Source organism: Mustela nigripes, chromosome 13 (genome assembly GCF_022355385.1).
Source record: "Mustela nigripes isolate SB6536 chromosome 13, MUSNIG.SB6536, whole genome shotgun sequence".
In the NCBI taxonomy this organism is placed as follows: Eukaryota; Metazoa; Chordata; class Mammalia; order Carnivora; family Mustelidae; genus Mustela; species Mustela nigripes.
The window spans coordinates 99,176,965-99,196,531 of NC_081569.1; the positions used below are offsets into that span (position 1 = coordinate 99,176,965).

The window sequence follows — 19,567 nt, forward strand, 5'->3', positions numbered from 1 at the left end:
AGAACCGGGTGGTGTATGGTAGAGTGTTGAATCATTATATTGCACCAGAAACTAATATAACACTGTATGTTAACTACCTGGAATTTAAATAAAAACTTTTTAAAAACAACAACAACAAAGCAATCTGACTCTAGAACCCTTGCTCTTCAAACTATACTCTGCTGTCTCAGTAAATATATGCCTTAATAAATTGTTGTTGAGTGAGTAAATAAATGAAGTATAGATTTCCAGAAATGCAATTTATGGACCTCAGAGTATGAGCATTTTTTATGCCTTTAATGCATATTGCAGTATAAGCTATTCAATATGCTTTTAATTTTTTTAAAAAGACAGTATGGAAAATTTTACATATAATATCACAGCTGTGAAAACAAAGGTGCAAAGAAGAAAAATTGAAAGAAACACATCAAGATGTTAAGAGTGGTCATATTTAATGGGTACACATTCATGGGTGACTTTTTTCTTGCTTCTAATTTTTCCAAAATTTCTGTAATGCGTTTTTACTTTATACAAACACATTGAATAAATATAGCTTGATTTTTCTGTTATATGTGCTTTTCTGCCTATAGTTGGTTTTGAAAGCAAACCTTTCTAAGTAAAGATAATTTTCATGGCTATATTGGGTTCTTTGTTCTCTATCAATCTTAAAAAGGAAATTAGAATCATAGGCAATTTGCCTTCCTGACATTATTGGAAAAATTCATTTGATCTAACCCCTGGTGCTAGTAAGCATTTCTGATAGTTCCCATCTAAGGACAAAAGAACTATTGTACTCCTACATCCATTTGCAAAGCACTTTTTATTGACTGGTTTTGCAAAGACTTTATCAAATTGTTTCTCAAACAATCCTATGATGTTGTAATAAGTCCCACAAAGACTTGGATATACACACACCTACGTGAAGGCAAATGTTATAATTTGACATATTAACCTATGTGTTTTATTTCCCAGTACTTGCTGGTAGTCCAGCCCTTTCCCTAGTTCTAGCAACAGGGAAAGGACAGTGTAACAGAACACAGGTGTCAGTGTTTGGCATAAGACTTTTGAAAGACTAGGCATAAAGGAGACCTCGATAGAGCAAAGAGACAAGAAAGAGCAAAGTAGTCCCACTTCTTCCCCATCTGGGTCCACAGGCTGCAAAGGGGGGAAGGTGAAGTCCAAGCCAACAAGAGAGCTTCAAATGTTAACAAAGGAGTGTCCTGGATAGTGTGGCTCTGCACCCCAGATCCCAGAGAAGTTTGAGGGATCTGAGGGAAGAGAAAACCCATGCTTTGCTTCATGGGTAAAAACAGAACAAGCCTCATATGGTATGGGAAGAGTGAGAATATTTCCAATGAGCATAAATATAATGATGACAAGGAAAGAAAGGTGACCAGATGTGATTAGTCCTTAAGCGCACTCTTTCTTCTGCCAACTCCAAGCTGCTGTAAATTTTAGTTCTAGAATTTCCATTCAGTTCTTTTTTATAGTTTCTGTTTCTCTACTAAGATTCTGTACCTACCCACTCATAATAACCCTTAATTTTTTTTTTAACCTGGTCTCAAAATTGGCTTTTATTGACTGCATTTTGGGTTGGATTTTTTAAAATTTTTAAAAATTTTTTTACTTTTTTATTTCCAGCTTTATGAGAGAGGGACTTCCTGACAATGGTAGTATCAGAATTGGGTTAAGGGATGACAAAAATCTAATGTCAAAGCAGTCACTTGAAGTAGGGCAGGGCATCATCTCGTTAGAAATGGTGCAAAATATGTGATGATCTCCAATCTTCAAATAAGAAGGATAGTTACAAAACCCTTATGGAAATATAAGAATATATCTCCAAGCTTCTCCAGTCTCAGACAACTGGCAAGACCTGCCCACTTGTTTGACAGTAGAACTGGAAGAGGATTTAAAACATTAGGATCTAACTCCCTGCTTTCTGCCAAGAAAGACAGTTTCCTCCAATGATTAATTTTTTCTAAATAAAAAGCAGCTTTCTTGAATTTCCTAACATAAAGGTAACACATATTTATAGGAAAATCAGCCAAAACAGGCAGGCATAAAGAAGAAATTACTACTAACATTTTGCTGAACATCCTTTGAGATGCTGCTCTGTGCAAATATTTATGCATATAATTTTAAATGAATGAAATAATAAACATGATTTTAACTCAATATGTGGTAAAGATTATTATCAAGAAATACAGAGACACATCATCCTTTTTAATGACTATATATTCCCTTGCATGGGTTGTACCAAAATTTATTAAACCAGCCCTTTAGGGAATGACATTTAGTTCTAGATTCTTAGAATAATGAACATTTTTCCTGCTCTGTGTCTGTGTGTGCATGAGACAACTTTGTGTATTTTCCAGATTATGTCTCCTTCGGGCAGTACACTTCTATAACATTATTTCTGGGTCAAAGCATATTCAAAGTTTGTGATAATTAATAAACCATTCTTACCAGAAAGGTTGTACCCACACTCACACTTCCATCAACAGCGAGCCCCTTTCTCTCTCTTTGGTCATACTGGATATGTGTAATCCTTTCAAAATTTATCAATACGTCAGGCAAACAGTAACATCTAAATTGTGTTGAGTGACTTGCCAATGAGCACTAATGCTCATTGAGGATAGGTATTGTGCTGAGTGCTCCCTTCTGGCCTTAGATGGACAGTGCGTGCAATATGCAGAGATCTGTAATGTAAATGAGATGGTCTGGGCTCCATACTCCTAGCTTTGCACTACCTTTGTGTATCCTTGGGTAAGATACTCAACTTTCCTGAGCGTCAGTTTCTTGAGCTGCAAATGAAAAACTTGGAATGGGTGTTCTTGCACTTCCTCTCTGGCTGTAACAGGGGGTAGACGCGAGTTCACTGCAAGATCTGCAGCAGACACTCCTGGCTGACTAACCCAATGCCACTCCCAGCCCCTTCTCCCCGGCCTGCCTCTACTCTGGAAGAAGCCGGAAATATTCAATAGCCTCCTTTGGAGCTAAGGAGTGGCCATTTTACCAAATTCTGGCTAATGAGACACGAAGGGAAGGCTATGAGGGTACTTCTGGAAAAGCAGCTTTTCTGATGAAACAAACAGGCACAAGAGAGTAAGCTCACAGTGGCTGTGTCTTTCTCATGCTCTGCTTTCCATGCAGACTTGATGCCTGGACCTGTGGGGCACGCAGTAGCTTTATACTGAGTGAACTCAGCTGAACAGGATCTGTGCTTCAGAATCCTGGCCAGTTTCAAGGCTAACATTAGCCACAAGAGAAGTGTTGTATGAGACTGAGAAGGCATCAGGGAAGCAGCAGCCATGGTTTTCATGCTCTGAAGGACAATGCAGGGCTCCAGACACGGTGATAACTCTGGTACATTGTCACAAGCCAGCTCACCTTGCTGATATGAGGCAGCACGTGGGCTCCAGCTGCCATCAGATCTCCTTCAGCTTCTCTGCATCCTAAGCCAAGTGCAAGTGTAGCCCCATGAAGGGTGCCAGCTTCTCCCACAATACACTTGCATTATCAAAGTCAAAGGTAGTAAGAGAGACACACAAATCTGCTCTGTCTTTGAAGATTCTAGTTGTTCATGAATTCTAGTTTAGCCCTGTAGGTCCCAAGCCTGTACGTGCTTTCATCCACAACCAGCTTTCTACCCTGACCACCATTCGGTCTGACCTATGGTAACTTCCGGTTCGGTCAGGGCTAGACAGCAAACAGCTTTGCATGGCCTTCTCCAGGAGCTCCCACAATCATGTAGTGTCTAATGCATCACTCTCCAATAGAGCTTCTGTGATGACAGAAGTGTTTTGTATATGAGCTGCCCAATATGATAGCCACTAATCACATGCATATGGCTACTGAGCGCTTGAAGTGTACCTAGTGCAACTGAGAAACTACACTGTTAATTTTGACTCATCTAAATTTAAACTGCCACCTGTGGCTGGTGGCTATCATATTGAAGAGTGCAGGTCTAGTGCCTAATAATAAATCTCTCATTCTTCATCACTTACAGTGGTTCTGTTTCTCTGGTTGCATCCTGACCCATCTGAGCAGTGACTGGTGACTACACAAGGAAGGACATGTAGACAGCATGCTAGGTATGAAAGGCTAGAGATCAGAAAGAGACTGGTTCTCTGGGAGGCTCAGCCACCTGTGACTGTTGAACTTCTTATATGAGAAAAGTAGACTCCCTTTGAACTTGCCCTGTTGGGAGCCTCATCTCCATTCCAGTCCCCAGGCTAGAGTTATCAAGGTGAGCTAAAATATTCATGGAGAGCAAGCAGGCTGTGGTAAGATGTGCTCTTCAGCACCTAATGTTTTCGGGATTCCAGCATGAGGACTTTTACCCCTTGCTTATTCCCTATGCAGATCCTTCCATCTCCCAGTTCTTCCTCCTTCCCCACGTGAATATGACTTTCCTTACAGAATGCAGTTACCCCCTTTTGTCTGTCACACTGGATTTTGTTTGTTCAAACAGTTTTAAACACCAGCCCATTTTCAGGAGTCTGCAATTGTGACAATGGGGGTGGCGGACAACCACTTTTGTCAGCTCTAGTTTCTAAAGCTGTCCACTTACTAATAAGCTTTAGGAGGAATCTGTCTTTCCAGATGTGCTCTGCACCGTTAACCTGAAAGAATTAATCCTGAGCAAGAGCTTCTTTCAAGACTGTGCTTGACAAGAGTACAATGAGCAATGATTTCAAGCTGTGTTCACAAACAATTCTACACACAAGGAACATTTCTTTTTCTTTCTTTTCTGGCTTGCTTAAACAAGTGGTTATCCGTTATGGTGTTGACATAGGAAAAGGCGAAATGCTGGCAACCGAATCAAAGCAGCAGGGCAACAGACAGCTCAGCGGCAAAGTTTCGTTCCTTGGACAACCAGGAGAGCTTTTCACTTCCTCCTAATTTGGGTCCCGCCCTCTAAGTTGATCTTCCTGAGAATGTCAAAAGAAAGAGAAAAGAACATATTGGTCAAACTGCACGCGGTCTTTGGTGCTTGTTGCTCCAAATACTTATACTCATCTCCCAGGACAGGGTCCTTCTAACTTCTCTATCGTTTGGTGAGTCACTTTGCTATCCTGTTGTTGCCTTCGGTGAATTCTGCGCACACCCCACAAGTGCCCCGCACTCCCTCCCGGCCCTCTGCTGGGGCTAAACGCGTCCTAGCCAAGGTCGGCGGCTTCCAGCACCCAATCCCGAGGGAACGGATCAGGGAGAGGAGGGGGACACCCCGGGGTCCGCGCTCCCGCCCTTTCTTCTCTCACTCCCGGACGAGGGACTCGCGGTGCTCCCAAGGGGAGTGCGCGCGGTCCACTTGGGTAGCTGGAGGGCGCTAGCCCCTGGCGCTGTGACCCGACGTCTGGGTCCAACCCCGGCCGGGTGCGGAAGCGGTGACGGCTGCCCCGCGGTGCGAGCTCCCGGCAGAGGTGGGTGCGGATCAGCTCCGGAGGCCGGAGCGCCGCCCGGATGCTGCAGCCTAGTGGTGGCCTCTCCGAGAGCACCGCGAGCCCTGGGGCCGAGTCCGCCCTGGGCGCGCAGGGGGCCGGAAGGGGGCTGTGGACTTGGGTCCCTCCTCCTTTCCCTCAGCTTCTCGGAGCGCTCCTGCTCTCAGACCCTCCTCCTCCCAGGTACGAGCCGCGAGAGGAGGGCGCATCTCTCCTCCCGGCACTCCACCATGGGCAATATCTCCGAAGACTCCTCGCGGGAGGACTGCAAGTCTCTGCAGTCGCTCCCCTCCGGCGAAAGCCCGGCCATCAGCTCGGTGATGTTCTCGGCCGGGGTGCTGGGGAACCTCATCGCGCTGGCGCTGCTGGCGCGCCGCTGGCGGGGGGACGCGGGACGCAGCGCAGGACGCGGGAACTCTATCTCCCTGTTCCACGTGTTGGTGACAGAGCTGGTGTTCACCGACCTGCTTGGGACTTGCCTCATCAGCCCGGTGGTGCTGGCTTCCTACGCTCGGAACCAGACCTTGGTGGCCCTGGCGCCTGAGCGCCGCGTGTGCATCTACTTCGCCTTCGCCATGACCTTCTTCAGCTTGGCCACTATGCTCATGCTCTTCGCCATGGCCCTGGAGCGCTACCTATCCATCGGGCACCCCTACTTCTACCAGCGCTGGGTCACGCGCCGAGGCGGCCTGGCGGTGCTGCCCACCATCTACACGGTATCTCTGATCTTTTGCTCCCTGCCGTTGCTGGATCCAGAGAAGTACGTCCAGTACTGCCCTGGGACGTGGTGCTTCATCCAGCACAGCCAGACCACGTACCTGCAGCTCTACGCCACTGTGCTGCTGCTCCTCATCGTCGCGGTGCTCGCCTGCAACTTCAGTGTCATCCTCAACCTCATCCGCATGCACCGTCGGAGCAGGAGAAGTCGCTGCGGACCCTCCTTGGGCAGCTCCCGGGACGGCCCTGGGACCCGCAGGAGAGGGGAAAGGGTGTCCATGGCGGAGGAGACGGACCACCTCATTCTCCTGGCTATTATGACCATCACCTTTGCGGTCTGCTCCTTGCCTTTCACGGTAAGTTAACTCGCTTCCTTTCCGCAGCCCCGCTCCGAGCAGGCTTCTCACTCTCTACCCTCTGCCTCCCACACTTTCCACCGTCTTACCTTTGCAATTTGTAAAACCACGTTCTGATTCTTGAGGTCTAGAGCCTTCTCCTCTCGCTTCTCACCTTTGTCCCACTTCCTTCCTCCCCTAACCTTTGGTGGCTCTGTGCTAGTGTTTCTCACACCTAGTATAGCCCCCCTGAGATGGATCCTTGACCCTCCACTAAGCCGGCCCAGACTCCCAGCCTAGAGTTAAAAGGGGGAGAGGGATAGGTCCCTGTCCGCCTCTGCCAGACTGGCTTCTGCCTGAGGAGAGGCAGGCCCTTCCACCTGTGGATGGGTATCAGCTACAGCTTGACTTCCCTGGGCTGCAGTTCACCTCTAGGTGTTCTCCACCCATTGGTGCGAACTCTCCGTGCTTTCGCCTTCTCCCAACACAAAAGGTGGTACCCAACACCCAACCTTCCAACTGCCATTCTCGCCCTAGGTGAGAAACATCCCTGTTGGTAAGTTCAGAGCATTCATTACTTGTCCTAAAAGTTCAACAATCACAGACTTTACAAGTTTCCCAATTTACATATTAGGAGCATAACCCTTTGGGGCCATGTGGACATTATATTATGTCCATAATGATAATTAAAGGGAAAGATGGTTGCTTGGAGAAACCCCTTGCCAAACTCTTGCAATTCCTCTAAAGGACACATTTGTACTTCCTTATGAAATATCCTCTTCATATCACTATCAGATATATCTATAGGTGTTCTTCACCTTATAGCCATGCATTTGCTGAGCACAAAGCCAGATACAGGAATGGCTGGTCCATCTTAGGGATGGGAGAGTTAAGCACATCCAGCTTGTTCTGTGACCCAGCAAGCCAGAGGCTGCCCCAGGGAACTGAAGACAGGAGCCCAGGTTTGGGAATGGCTGCTGTCTTAGTCTGGGGCAAGCTTAGCTGTTAGTTCTGTGATGCTATAAACTGGAGCCTCCCCAGGTGTAACGCAGGTAACAGAGCCCCAGATGTGTCTGAGCATGGCCCCTTACCAGAAGCTGGGGAGGAGGAGTCTTGGTAGTCCCGCTTCCCGCTCTTCAAAAGAATAAGACTGACTAACAGGGAGTAAGCAGTTGGCAGTGATTCCCTCCTGCCACAGTCTTGGAGAAAAGAAAGAGATAGTCAGTGCCTACGTTACCAGGTCTGACCGTAGAAACTAAAGAAGTAACTTTTTCCTCACTTTTGGCCTCCATCACTGTTGATTATCTTCATAGGCTCCTCCCAGGGGGGAAAGGACACTTGTCCTCCTAAATGAACTGATTCATAACCATGTTCTCTTCTCCCTGGTCCCCATTGTCCTCACACTCCTACCCCATTCTCTGTCAGGGCAGAAGCTGGTCTGAATCCATAAGGACAGGAAGGTACCCCCTTATGAAAGGAGGTAGCACTATGGGACCCCGCCTCTTCCATTCCACCCTGAACTGGGGCATTTGTACAGCAGAAGGGCTGTGATGACCAGCATGACTTCTATGCATTTATTTTACTAGTAGAAACTTTTGATGTCATGTTAGGGGTTAAATCAACTTTTTTGGGTCAGGACAAAGATGCAGAACCTGTATCTATGAGAGAATAAGCATTTCCAGTTCCACTAAACAACTTAGAATCCAACGTAGAGGCCATAAACCCCTTCTGAGTTGGGCAGTGCTGGTCTTAGCCTGATGAGAATCGGGAAATCAGTTCTTGGAGTCTCATCTGTGATTTCTGAGTGTGTATTTAAAAATACCCCATAGGGCTCCGAGGGGACCACAGACTTGTGAACAGGGTTATTATTCCCTAAGCTCTTTAGAAGAAGAGAACAGGAGGAAAAGATCTTTCCTTTGATCATGACTAACCCATTGCATAAATATATTATCAAACGTAGAGGCAGTAATTTTCAACAGGGTCTCCTGTTTTCAGGTAAATTTGCCTTTTATCATGGGAACTCAGTCATTGCTATATGTTGATTTTCAAGTCTTCCTGTGTAAACACACACACACACACACACACACACACACACACACACACTTACATGAATATTTATTCTCCTCCTTTATTTACTATTAAGGGAAGCTCCAGAGTTGCCAAATGGAAGGGGCTTAGAGCTAGAAGTCTGGTTAGAAGGAGTAGGGTAGTAGGAGGTTTGCTTTGAAGCTGTATTTTTATTCAGATTGTCTATTTATGGCTTGAGGACACCAGATGAAGATTATGAGGGCCCCTTATGATAGTGGCATTGACACCCTCAGCAAATATTATCCGGATTTGCTTCTGAATGTATGTATGGCAAAGATTCTCAAAAAGTAAAGGAAAAGCCTAGAGTGAACATAATCAGAAAGCCAGACATGCTCATCCTTGCCTTGGGGCTAACATGACATATTATCTAGATGCAGAATGGGTAACTCACCAGGTCCCAAATAGATATTTGAACTGTACCTTGAAGTTGTCTTTTAGTAAGGAAATTTACACCGACCATTGACTAATTTTACTTTGTCAATAAATTACTGGCACTTGTTAGAAAATTTCGTTTACATGGCACTTTAAACCTTATAAAATGCTATAGTATCCTGATTTTTGCTATCTCCTGGAGAGCTTATCTGATGATTCCAAAGTTATAGCTACCATTTGGTGCATTCATTCTGCTATTTCAGAATGCTTGCCATGGGTGCTCGGGGAGGGGCACTTTCCCCTCATGTCCTTTTCGTCTATTTGGTCTACATGAAAATTGTGTAGAAATGGCCCATACCCATCTCCCACACAAGGCAGGAATAATTTTCATACATCCTAACTGGGATGCTGTTAGACAAGGCAAAGACTTGTGGTTGTCTTCAGAAATTCTCCTGTTTCTCCAACAGAACATACGCAGTCCAACAGAAGTACAGTTGAGCCACATATGGAATTTTAAATATTCTATTAGCCAAACAACAAAAAATAAAAAGAAACATAATCTTCTTCAAAAAGAAACGGTAAAAATTCATCAATATCTTTTATTAAGCCAGTATATCCAAAATATTATCACTTCAAAATGTAATCACTGTAAAGTGATTATTAATGAGCTATTACAACTAATTGACTTCCTAGTTCCCAGAAAGTGCTAGCAATCTACTCTATCTCTGTCTGTTTCTTCCTCAGGATTACAGAACTGCTTTCTATGTCCCTCGAAAAGTAGGCCACATCACTGGCCCAGGAAAGAGGAGATTTCACAGCTGTGTACCCAGTGGGGCACCAGCCTTTTCCAGCACTCCAGTAGTGAGGGAAGGAGGAGAGTGGGGAATTTAAGAAACCTGGATATAATCGTGTCAATGTTATCCTAAGGAAGGGCAGGTTAGAATGACTGCTTCCTCCAGTCCCAGTCTAGGACTTCCAATGTTTGGCAGTAAAAACTATCAAAATGGAAAATACCAGCACCTTGGGATGAAGTCAAATTCAAACTTCAAATATCATTATTATCAACATCAAAATGGCTAATATTTTGAGTGCTAATTTTTTTTATACACTAACCCATTATCTCCACAACAACCTGCAAAATAGATGGTACTGCTGTTTCTTTTTTACAGATGAGGCCAATAATGCCCTGGTCCCCCAGCTAGTGATCACTGGAGCTGGGGTTCAAAGCCAGACAGTTTAAAAATGCAGAGCCTGTCCTCTTAGCCACAGTACTATCAGAGGGAAAAGTACTTCTTTCAGGGGAAATGTGTTAAAATAGTAACCCAAGATTTCACAAAGGAATGGCGAGGATGTTATAAATTATCTGGATCACTTTGTTTTGATTCCAACTTGTTAGCTTTTTTTTTTTTTTTTTTTTTTTTTTTTTGAGAGAGAGAGAGAAAGAGAGAGAGAGAGCATGCGTACGCACACCCCAATGGGGTGGGGGAGGAGCAGAAATGGAAAGGATCCCAAGCAGACTCTGGGCTGAAGGGTGGGGAGCCCAAGAAGCTCTATCCCACAACCCTGAGATCATGACCTGAGCCAAAATGCTCAACTAACTGAGCCCCCCACGGGCCCCCCCACCTTATTCAGTTTAAAAATAAAATGGCAAAGACCTTTTTTCCATCCCGATCAAGGGACCTGAGCTGGGGCCAAGTGTGCGGTTCCTTTTTTCTTCTCCACAGTCCTATGAATTGAAAGGCTGAGACCGAGATTGAAGGAGATTGGCTAATATAAATGCTGGTCTAAATTAAGAAATAATCAGATTACCCCTCACATAAAATCTTCTGTTGGTACACATAAAACATTTCTTATGCTATTAAAAAAAAAAGTATGTTGTGGTTAGGAAATGGCATTATTTTGGCTGCCCAATATGAAATCATGCATGGAACCAACAACATACTCCAAACTGTTTATGAACTAATGAGATAGTGTATAAATTAATGAATTCCTCCTTATGTTGATCAGCTGTTGCCATCATTTCACAGGGATAAATAGAAACTTTCTTCCTGAAATGGAACAGAACACAGAAAATACATCAGACCTCTATTCTTCCCTCAGATACTGTTTGTGTTTTAATTTTCAACGGATGTCAAATTGCTTGGTTCCTACTTTGCCAAGAGCTGTGGACAGCTGCTGGTCATTTTAAACTGCTTTCTCCTTGCCATTAGAATATTTTATTCAGTTCTAAAATTTCAAAAGTGAACTATTGGCTCATTCTAAAATTGTCTTCCTCTTTAGAAATTCTTTAGGGCTATAATTTCTAGGCAAATCTGATTAGTAGAAATATGATCTTCAAAATACAGAACAAACTCAAGTAAATAGTTCTGGAGTTTCCTGTTCATTCCTGGAACTTTTCACATAAAATGTAACGTGAATGGGAATTGTAAAACATATAAATTTGTTGATTACATACATGCAAAATACCACAGTTCTAGTAGGGATAAAAGAGGAATTCAGAATTCTTCGTGTATAACCACAGTGAATTTGCTGGTAATATTTTAAGTTATATCCATGAACTACTGGAAACCCCTTTATCATTTCTGCATCACCAGTGATATGCTTGGGCATTGGTGAAATGATTTTAAAGCAAGTGACTTTTAAGAGAACATTCCTCTATATGAGTGCTTTCATTCGACACCTTTTCCTTTGCCTTTGTAAAATGGTGGTTGTGAGTAAAGACCCAGTTACACTCAGTTTTTAAAATTTAGACAGCAAGAACCATAGTCCTTTTCCCCCCAAAAAAGCTGTGCATTATGTCTACACCATTGATCAAGTCGTTCATCACTGCTGTTTCAGATGATTAAGGCCAAGTCCTCAGCTTAAAGAAAAACAGCTTTTAGGGATGGTGTATTTCTTTTTTTGGCATGTCAAGAACCCATCACAGTATTAAGTTAAAAATAAAGGGGGTGCCTAGTTGGCTCAATCGGTTAGTGTCTACCTTTGGCTCAGGCCATGATCTTGGGGTCCTGGGTCCCACATCAGGTTCCCTGCTCAGTGGGGAATCTGCATTCCTCCTCTCCGTCTGTGCCTCCCCACTTGTGTTCTCTCTCTCATAAATAAATAAAATCTTTTTTTTTTTTTTTTTTTTTTTTTTAAAGAATGGAATGGAATAGGATAGGATAGGATAGGATAGAAATGGTAAGGGACTGATCTCCAGAGATACGGTGCTTAGGAGACAAGTCTCTTTCCGCCTAAAGGTTTAAGACCCAGTTAATCTGCAACTTTGTCTGCTCAGTTTCCATTAGCATCTCCTGTCCTCTATTTGGTACTTTCTGACCACAAAACCCCATCCTTATCTTGAGCTCACATCCACTGTGCTTCAGTTTATATGACCAAGATATAACAAGCTTCATTTTTCTCAGATATATTTGTTGCCTAAAATTGTCCCCCTCTAACAGAATGCTAGACTGAGGTCATCTGCAGTTAGGACACATGGGGGATGGGAAGGGCCACGAATAGGGAAAGTGCATTGCGGAAGGCCAGAACTTCCCATGGACAAAGCTTCCTCTTATACTCCACAGACAGCACTTGGATCACTTTGAAATCATTTGTAAAATCTTGCCTTCTGGGGAGGGTCCATCGTGCTCATCATTTTTTTCAAAGAATTAAGAGTCATTACCCTGGAATATACAAGCCCAGAACTCTAAACTTTAGCATTAACTCTCTTATGTCCAGCCCTGGGATCACCTGAAGCACAAGGCAGGGAACACTCTTAAGTATCAGAGCCATATCCATGCCCCAGTCTTTTTTTCCAAAAGGACAGAGGCTCCTGTTCCCTCCACCACAAAGCACCTGGGATTTGAGGGAAGGGATGTCTTTAAAACCTCATATACCTGGAAAATACTGTCCCCACAAGTTTTATGTTAAAAAAAAAATTTTTTTTTAACTATAGCAGACACCCAAGTTTTTTTTTTTTTTTTAAGATTTTATTTATTTACTTGAGAGAGAGACAGTGAGAGAGAGCATGAATGAGGAGAAGGTCAGAGAGAGAAGCAGACTCCCCATGGAGCTGGGAGCCCGATGCGGGACTCGATCCTGGGACTCCAGGATCATGACCTGAGCCGAAGGCAGTCGTCCAACCAACTGAGCCACCCAGGCGTCCCCACCCAAGTTTTTAAAGAATGGATCATATGGGGACGCCTGGGTGGCTCAGTTGGTTACATGTCAGCCTTCCACTCAGGTCATGATCCCAGGGTCCTGGGATTGAGCCCTGCATCTGGCTCTCTGCTCAGTAGGGAGCCTGCTTCTCCCTCTCCCTCTCCCTCTATTCCTCCCCGTGTTTGTGCTTTATCTCTGTCAAATAAATAAACAAAATCTTTAAGAAAAAAAAAAAAAAAGAATGGATTCTATAAAGCCATAGCCAGGTCACATGAATGTCTTTCACAAGGCAGGTAAACATATGATAATCTGTGCCTGCAATTTAACTGTGCAAAGTGTGAAGGAGAGAGGGGTTGCCAGGGTGGCTCAGTCGATTGAGCATCCAAATCTTCATTAAGACTATTAAATCGCTGGGCGCCTGGGTGGCTCAGTGGATTAAAGCCTCTGCCTTCGGCTCAGGTTATGATCCCAGGGTCCTGGGATCAAGTCCTGCATCGGGCTCTCTGCTCAGCAGGGAGCCTGCTTCCTCCTCTCTCTCTGCCTGCCTCTCTGCCTGCTTGTGATCTCTCTGTCAAATAAATAAATAAAATCTTTAAAAAGAAAAAGACTGATAAATCGCTGACCTCTACCTCTGAAACTAATAATATATTACATGTTAATTAATTGAATTTAAATTAAAAATGCAAGTGAAAAATTAAAAAAAAAGTCTTAGTAAACATCCAATGTATTTACACACACATATAAATTATACATGTGAAGCACCATGCAGACATTTATTATGTAGATTACAAAAAATGTGTGAAGGAAAGAAGAGTCCTAAAGAAAGACAAGTAGATATAGCCATGGTTTTTAAATCGATAAACAGGAACAGTCATACCCACAAACCTTTGTGACACCTTTGCAAAAAGGGCTCTTACTAAACCATAGTCAGTTAGTGGTGAACTTCATGTGAGACTTTACATCACAGGCTTTTTTTTTTTTTAAAGATTTAATTAATTTATTTGAGAGACAGCACAGCAATGGGAGCAACACAAGGAGAGGAAGAAGCAAGCTCCCCACTAAGCATCGAGCCTCCAGACAAGGGCCGTGATTGTAGGACAGCTTGATCCCAAGACTCCAGGATCATGACCTGAGCTGAAGGCAGACACTTAACCGACTGAGCCACCCAGGTGCCCCACATTGCAGGCTTTTTATGTAGATGGTGGCAGAGAGTGTAGTGCTTAAAAGGAAAGTTCTGGTCCCACTTCTTGAGCGTGGCTCTGTGACTTCCCTACTTACCTGGAGTGTGATTCGGGGCATAATAACTAATATTCTAGGCCCTGATTTCCTCCTTTCTAAAACAGGAATAACAGTATTTTGCAAGTTGGTGTAAGAATTAAACAATAAGACCTACAAATTGCTTAGCTCCGTGCCTGGCACACGTAGGCCTTTTTTTTTTTTTTTTTTTTTTTTTTTTTTTAAAGATTTTATGTATTTATTTGACAGAGAGAAATCACAAGTAGATGGAGAGGCAGGCAGAGAGAGAGAGGGAAGCAGGCTCCCTGCTGAGCAGAGAGCCCAATGCGGGACTCGATCCCAGGACCCTAAGATCGTGACCTGAGCCACCCAGGCGCCCCCACGTAGGCCTTTAGTAAATTTTCACTGCTCTCTTCATAGAGTTCCATTTACAAAGGAAAATCATATGACATATTAATAACCAGAAACTGGATTCTGCAAGCTCAAAGTCATTTGTTTGACCAGGCCTAAGTGGGCCTTTTGATTTTAAGTGTGATAAGTGAATAATTTAAACTGTTTCTGGTGTTGGGTAAAGGTTCTAAAACAGAGGTTTTCAGCCTTGGCTGCACGTTGGAATCACCCAGGTTGATTTAAAACCTTTGCTACCCATGTTCCAGCCCAGATTAATTAAATCAGAGTCTCTGGGGGTGGGAGCAAGCCGTCAGAGTAGTCTTAACAATCCTCAGGTGATTTCAATGAACAACCAAATAGGGTTCTCATTTGTTTTAACATACAGATGGAATTGAATTAACAGTAGGGAAGTAGCTCAGAAGAACTAAAGTCCTTCTGAGGAGGAGGAAGAGGAGGAGGACACAGTACCACAATGGCTTTCCACGGGAGTCTGAAAGGATTCTTTCTATAGAAGATGAATCTAAAGGACACTGAGTTTCATCCAGATCACTTTGTAGGTATTAAAACAAACTCTCTATTCTTAGCAAAGCCCTACAGATCAAGGCTGTCCTAAGAAATTAGGAGACCAATGCCTTATCCATTAGGCTACTGGGGCAAGGCTATCCTAAGAAATGAAAACTCACTTGACTTGTGTAGCTTTTTCTCATAGCAAATTAGTGTACGCAAGAACATGTATAAATTCTATCAGCCTCTGAGGCTGATTTCCAGAATATCACTGAATGTTGCTAATTAATTGACCTTTCAGTTGTGTCAGCCTTTACTTAAAACCTAGGATCAGCTGGAGGGAGAGGGAAATGTGGAGTTATGGATTAATGGGTATAGGGTTTCAGTTTGGGGTGATGAAAACAGGTTCTGGAGGTGGATGGTGGTGAGCCAGTGAGGGGCAGCCACAAAAGGAGCACAGGAGAGGCTTGGGAAAATAAAGTTTATCCTACTCACAGGTCCTAGGAGCAGGAAGCACTGCAAGACCAGGACCACAAGGGAAAATAGTAGTGTAGGTCAGGAGGCAGAAGGAGGAGGAGCAGAAAGACAGCTTGGGCCTCTACCAAAGAATATTGCCTCCTGGGATATAGGACCTGATGAAGGGGGGGGGGGGGTGTCTGGCTTGGTTACTTTGCATATCAAAGGGCTGCTTTAGGCAAGCACTTCCCTGTCTCCTAAGAATGTAGCCCTGATAATACATTATATATATACACACATATATATATGTGTGTGTGTATATATAGACACACACACAGACACACACACATAAAGAATGTAGCCCTGGGGAGGGGCAATCTCTTCACAGCCAGAAAGCTTTTGAGATGTCAAAACACAAAAATAAAATAAAAAACATAGACAATATAGTTGCACAACAATATAAATGTACTTAATGCCACTGATGATACACTTGAAAATGGTTAAAATGGAAGATTTTATGGTAGGTATATTTTACAATTAAAAACAATCCCAGGGGGTGCCTGGCTGGCTCAGTTGGTGAAGGGTCTGCCTTCAGCTAAGGTCATGATCCCAGGAGCCTGGGCTCAGCAGGAATTCTGCTTCTCCCTCTGTTTGTGCTCCTCTCTCTGTCAAACAAATAAATAAAATCTCTAAAAATGAATAAATAAATAAATAAAAACTCAGGATCCACAGTATCAAAAATGGTGGACTCTAGGCAAGAGACAAGAACCAAAGGGAAAACATGGGGAGGTAGGAGAAGACAAAACTTACACGAGGAACTTCAAGGGTCAATTTCCCAGTGTCAAAGAAGAAATGGTCTTCTACAAAATCTTGACAACCTCCTGAAATGCAAATTTTAAGCATTTCTAAAAATTACCCAGCATAGTGGTTGAAAAGGAAAAGAAACAAATAGCACAGAATTGCTTCATCCTCTAAAACCATTTTTCACTTCTCATTGCTCTGTCACCCTTTAACGAGATCAGGAACTATGATACCATAGAAGTCATTTACCAATGAAAACCTGACTCATCTCCACGTGTGACACCGGAGTGCTGAGCCTTCTCCCTATTGCCCAGTATGGCTGGCCAGTTCACTGTCATCGTACGCTGTGGCAAAGCTCGACCATAAATTCCCCTGAAGACTTTTTCTCCAACAGAGTGTCAGTTGTATGTGTGTGTGGTAACGAATATACTTGAATCTATCAGACTTCTGTATGCTCTCATCCCGAATAGCTAAACTCCCAGATCGCTTCTTAGATATACCATATAAGTAAGTATTGTATACTTCTCAGCCAAAATAGTTTGGCTGACAAGAAAATGATTGCTTCCTTGCATGTTCCCCCCTAACTTTCCTCTTTTCCGCATCATCAGGGAAATTCGCCATTCCTTCTTTTTCCTTGCTCATGTGCCAAGCCTTTCCTCCACTCCCTATTCCAAGATTCTCTGGCATAAACACCTATGGCTGCCAAACCTTCCCGCTCTTGTCCTAACATAAGCAACCCGAAGATGACTACTCTTCTCCTTCCCTGCAATGCGCTTTGTATATCCAGTTGCCAGATGTCTGCAGAATAAGTACCAGGGGGAAAGGAAATAAACCATTCCTTTTTCTGGCAAAGGAGTGTGGAGGAATGAAGTCGTAGCTCTCTAAGGCACAGGTTCCCACGGCTAAGAAAGTCCCTAGAGCATTACAAAGAAATTGGTTTCAAAGATTGTGTATGAGGGGCACCTGGTGGCTCAGTCAGTTAAGCATCTGCCTTCAGCTCAGGTCACGATCCCAGGGCCCTGGGATGGAGCCCTGAGTCCAGTTCCCTGCTCAGTGGGGAGTCTGCTTCTCCTCCCTCTCCCCCCAACCCCTACTCCTATGCTCTCACTCTCTCTTTCTCTGTGTATCTCAAATCTTAAAAAAAAAAAAAAAGACTGGGAGTTATTTCCATTTATTTTCCTCTTTCTGTAAGCTGTGTAATGTTTGATCTTTATCGAGCATGTACTTTTCTCTTCCTTTCAATCTGACCAAAAAGCTGCATTGATCCCAAAATATATAAGGAATCACAAAATAGCTGGTATACCCATTTGAAAACAGCAGTCAGCGTGCAAAGATGTGTCAGGGCTCCAGTATTTGGGACATTGTTCTAAAGGCCTTTGTTCTAATACAGGCTATCTGAACATGGCCCATGGTTGAGCCCTTTACTAGTTCAAGGAAGTTGGAATTCATGTCCTGACTCTGCCAACTAAGCAGCTCTGGGAACTTGGGCAAGTCACCTAGCTTCTCTGCATGTTGGTGTCCTCACTGATAATCTGGAGGTTTGGACAACGTTGTGGGGTACTTACTGAGCAAGCACTGTTTTAATTTACGTACACATACTACTTCCTGTCATCCTCCCAACAAACCTAAGTAGGTACTGCTCTCATTATCACCCATTTTAAAGATGTAGAAACTGAGGCACAAAGAGTTTAGTTTTCTTTCCTGTGGTTCCAGAGCTATATATGCATCCAGGATTGAAACCCAGGCAGTCCCACGTCCAGAACCCATGCTCTAGGTACCTTTTTTCAATGGACTGTGATAATTAAATCAGATTAAATATTTGGACGTAAATGTAACATATTGTTATTACCTCTCCTGAAGTTCACTTTCTCATCTGTCAAAAGGAGACAATACTTATATTTCACAGGTTTTGTCAGGAATAAGCATGGAAATCTACAGAGATTTCACTACCCATCTGTCACCACCCCTGGCCCACAAAAAAACCATCTTGCTCTTAAATCCTAAGAAATTGCATAGACTCTAGGCCTGTCTATGGATGCAGTATAAAACTAATATCATTTTTCCTCTTTGCTTCTTACAGATTTTTGCATATATGGATCAAACCTCTTCCCAAAAAAACAAGTGGGACCTCCAAGCTCTTAGATTTTTATCCATCAATTCAATAATTGACCCTTGGGTCTTTGCCATCCTTAGGCCTCCTGTTCTGAGAATAATGCGTTCAGTCCTCTGTTGTCGGGTTTCATTAAGAACACGAGACGCAGCACAGACTTCCTGTTCTATACAGTCAAATGCCAATAAGTAGATTGACCTTCGCCGACAGTAGTTAAGAAGTGCTTCGTTAGCCAGCATCTGGAAGATCATTTTGAAATGGCTGCATGGAGAAATGAAAAAAGTAAGTTTACAAACCCTAATAAAACAGAGTGAACAAACCTTTCAGCAGCGGCTGGGGCTACAGAGGTGCTGACAAGGCACTTCATGGAAGTTGTCAGAAGGATCTGTAAAACCTGCCTTCAACGAGCAAGTCAAGGAGGTTGGTCTTTGGAGGAAAAACCAACGGCGTTCAGGATCGAGTTGCCTTTTGATTTAAACTTCCCCCTTGAGTGAGAAAGCATGTGGTTTTGAAATTTGTTTAAAACCCTAAATAGTTACAGTGTTTTCTATTTTAATCTTCTATGCTACTGCTGTTATAAACATGCAACCTGCAGTCAGACCAAATGAAACTTTGTGTGTCTCCTCTAGGAAGGCCATGTGTGGAAGCAGCTGAGACTGGTGTCTTGTGTTGCTTAACAAACCCTTTGTTTGGCCAATGAATTTGGAAATCACAGGCACTTTGTACCGTCCTATTTGTGTATGTGGGAGGTCTCTCTGGTCACCACGGTATTATGCGTGGAACAGTGGGCTCAGCTGGTTAACGTCACCGTTTCACTAGTCCTCTAGAAGCTGTGTGTCAAAGTATTAGGTATTTATTTTATAATGTCCATTGTGCTAAGGGTAATCAAGAACACTTCTGGAATTTTCCTCTCAACAAGAAATAATAGGCTATTAAAAGAGTTTTAATTCTGATTAATACTTTTCATTCTCTTTTCAGGGAGGGGAAATGTGGCC

General features: G+C 43.4%; 1 protein-coding gene and 1 long non-coding RNA gene across 5 annotated transcripts; one reads left to right on the plus strand and one right to left on the minus strand.

Moving 5' to 3' along the window:
* Positions 1-2,173: 2,173 nt before the first annotated feature.
* On the minus strand, positions 2,174-16,591 carry LOC131999947 (uncharacterized). 4 transcript variants are annotated; one of them, XR_009399132.1, is made up of 3 exons: positions 16,472-16,591; positions 6,242-6,386; positions 2,174-4,913 (listed from the first exon to the last, which is right to left on the minus strand). It is a non-coding gene; the product is annotated as an uncharacterized LOC131999947 (long non-coding RNA). The 4 variants fall into 4 exon arrangements; XR_009399133.1 differs by lacking the exon at positions 16,472-16,591 and adding an exon at positions 7,755-7,886; XR_009399130.1 differs by lacking the exon at positions 16,472-16,591 and adding an exon at positions 7,567-7,740.
* On the plus strand, positions 4,947-19,525 carry PTGER2 (prostaglandin E receptor 2). The gene is made up of 2 exons (XM_059373202.1): positions 4,947-6,496; positions 18,543-19,525. The coding sequence occupies exons 1-2, from the start codon at positions 5,654-5,656 to the stop codon at positions 18,762-18,764; spliced, it is 1,065 nt and encodes a 354-aa protein (XP_059229185.1). The 5' UTR covers positions 4,947-5,653; the 3' UTR covers positions 18,765-19,525.
* The last annotated feature ends 42 nt before the right edge of the window (positions 19,526-19,567 follow it).